General features: G+C 37.5%; 1 protein-coding gene across 1 annotated transcript; it reads left to right on the top strand.

The window, feature by feature from the left end:
• Positions 1-1859: 1859 nt before the first annotated feature.
• Positions 1860-2798, top strand: LOC105315611 (mitochondrial-processing peptidase subunit alpha-like; the record flags this gene model as incomplete). Its single annotated transcript, XM_011410320.2, has 4 exons — positions 1860-1871; positions 2149-2448; positions 2526-2677; positions 2735-2798. Coding segments are annotated over exons 1-4 (528 nt in total), but the record flags the coding sequence as incomplete, so codon positions are not given.
• Between the last annotated feature and the right edge of the window lie 4 nt (positions 2799-2802).

The following is a 2802-nucleotide window of genomic DNA, read 5'->3' as shown; positions in this document are numbered from 1 at the left end:
CCAAGTGTATGTTAGGAAGGTCCGGAGGCCAGGGTTATCTAATCTATTGGTTGAACACACCCCTGTCCACTACTTGACCTTCTTTTTGCCTTATTCAACTCTGCTTTAAGTCTTACTTTTGGTTATTTTAACATTTTTGATGTATCAGAGATCTCCTTTACTATATAATTTTGCTGTTTCTTTATGATGGTAAGCAGAAATATTAGAAGAACTGTAATTATAATCCTGAAACCTAGACATTGAGTATTCCAAGGGATAAACCTGGAAAGTTTACTATGGAAACTTGAGAGTTTTTAAAGTAAAATAAAGCACCTCTAATCGGTCAATTGCATTTAAGTAGTGCTATGTACTAAAACTATTACAAAAAGCTTTCCACACTCCACACTTACATGCATATTTATAACTAGCTACATTCTCATTTCTGAATCAAAAAAGCAGGCTTCATAGAAGAAATAGCTGCCTAGCACTTCAAATTCTGTCTATAGCAAAGTGCCTTCTCCCAGATATTGAGCTATTTTTACATATTCTAACATTCCATCACTATACTTACATTACTAAAAGCTTAACCAATTTATTGACTATTCTATTAAACCATAGTACATGTATATAAATTCAACTTAGCTTAAGGTAAATTCTATGTAACCATTTCCTGTGCTTTAATTAAATTCATTACACTTAATTATATTCATGATTTGGTTTTATAGTGCACCCACAATAGCCTTAAGATGTATTTTGACATGAGTATAAATAAGCTATATGATACAGTAAGAGATTGGGAGGTGTGGAAAGTCAACAGAAAAAATTTGACTGCTACTGGCCTTTGACATTTGAAGATTCTCAGACGGTTTAAGGCTCCCAAATGACTTAGCCTAAACTCCAGCTGAGGTGACTACTGAAACTCATCCAATGACTGAAGACTCGTGTGATGGCTCATGACTTGTATGGTGATTTGAGACTCACATCGACTTCCATGACCAGGTAGCTCTGGACTTCTGGAATGACTGGAGGCTTGTGACAACTCAAATGACCATCACGGACTTACAAATCACCTCAGATTTACAAAAAAAAGAACTGGAGATTTGTCTGGACTATATACATGACAAGGATGTCAAAGACAAAGGACAAGGACAAAGAGCGATTCAAATGACAAGGACATCAAGGAAAAAGGACAAAGAGCGATTCAAATAATATGACAAGGATGTCAAAGAAAAAGGACAAAGAGCGATTTAAAAGACAAGGACATCAAGGACAAAGACAAAGAGCGATTCAAAAGACAAGGACGTCAAGGAAAAAGGACAAGGACAAAGAGCGATTCAAATAATATGACAAGGATGTCAAAGAAAAAGGACAAGGACAAAGAGCGATTCAAAAGACAAGGAAAAAGGACAAGGACAAAGAGCGATTTAAAAGACAAGGACATCAAGGACAAAGACAAAGAGCGATTCAAAAGACAAGGACGTCAAGGAAAAAGGACAAGGACAAAGAGCGATTCAAATAATATGACAAGGATGTCAAAGAAAAAGGACAAGGACAAAGAGCGATTCAAAAGACAAGGAAAAAGGACAAAGACAAAGAGCGATTCAAAAGACAAGGACGTCAAGGAAAAAGGACAAGGACAAAGAGCAATTCAAATGATGACCAAATCTTCAAGAAAAAAGGCCTTCAAGATCCAGCTCCCTTCTCAGTAGCCATCTCTCATTCAGAAATATCCAATGAATGATCATCATACAGAAAAGCTCTCCATCACAGCTGTTCAATGTACTAAATAGAAGTTGGCAATGTTCCAAAATCCTATCATCTCACTTGTTTGAGCATAGATCAAGCCTCCGGTCATTCTAGAAGTCCAGAGCTACCTGGTCATGGAAGTCGATGTGAGTCTCAAATCACCATACAAGTCATGAGCCATCACATGAGTCTTCAGTCATTGGATGAGTTTCAGTAGTCACCTCAGCTGGAGTTTAGGCTAAGTCATTATGTGAGCCTCAAACCATTGGGAGTCTTCAAATGTCAAGGCCAGTGGTGGTCGAATTTTTTCTTTATCTACACCACATTCCTGTAAAAAATCTGCTAAAATCAGTACATGCAATATTGAACATTATTATTCTTATTGCCACACCCGCCTAATTAACATTAATTATTATTTTCCAGGTTCCTCGTGAAAGTGCTCCAATAATTGGTCCTAATCCTCTCCCCGAACTCACTCATGTTGCCGTGGCGATGGAAAGCTCCTCCTACAGCGAAAACAACTTTTACACCTTTGCTGTCCTCAATTCGTTAATGGGAGGGGGCGGATCCTTCTCTGCCGGGGGTCCTGGAAAAGGAATGTATACCCAGTTGTACTTGAATGTACTAAACAAGCATCATTGGATCTATCATGCACAAGCTATAAACCACGCCTACTCTGATACTGGGACATTCTGTCTGTTTGGTAGCTCGCATCCATCAATGGTAGAATACATTCTCTCTCTCTTCCTCTTTTATTTTTCGCTCTCTTTTTATTTTTCATTCTTTTCTTTCTCTTCTAGTCTAGGAAGCTTGTTGAAGTCTTGTGTCAACAGTTTTATAACATGACCCAAAGTCCTAATCCAATTGCTGTAGCAAGAGCAAAGAAACAGCTCCAATCAACACTACTGATGAACCTTGAGTCAAGACTTATCAACTTTGAAGATATCGGAAGGTAAACATGACACATGTACATGTATACATACATGTACATCTTTATTATTAATTATAGGCAAGTATTAGCTCATTCTAAAAGATTATCAGCTAAACAAATCTGTGATAAAATAGGTACTTCATCTT

The sequence above is a fragment of the Amphimedon queenslandica genome, unplaced genomic scaffold (assembly GCF_000090795.2).
Source record: "Amphimedon queenslandica unplaced genomic scaffold, v1.1 AMPQUscaffold_9250_Cont18789, whole genome shotgun sequence".
Taxonomy (NCBI): Eukaryota; Metazoa; Porifera; class Demospongiae; order Haplosclerida; family Niphatidae; genus Amphimedon; species Amphimedon queenslandica.
Note: the sequence above shows the minus strand (reverse complement) of the source record. Positions and strands in the feature narration are given on the sequence as shown.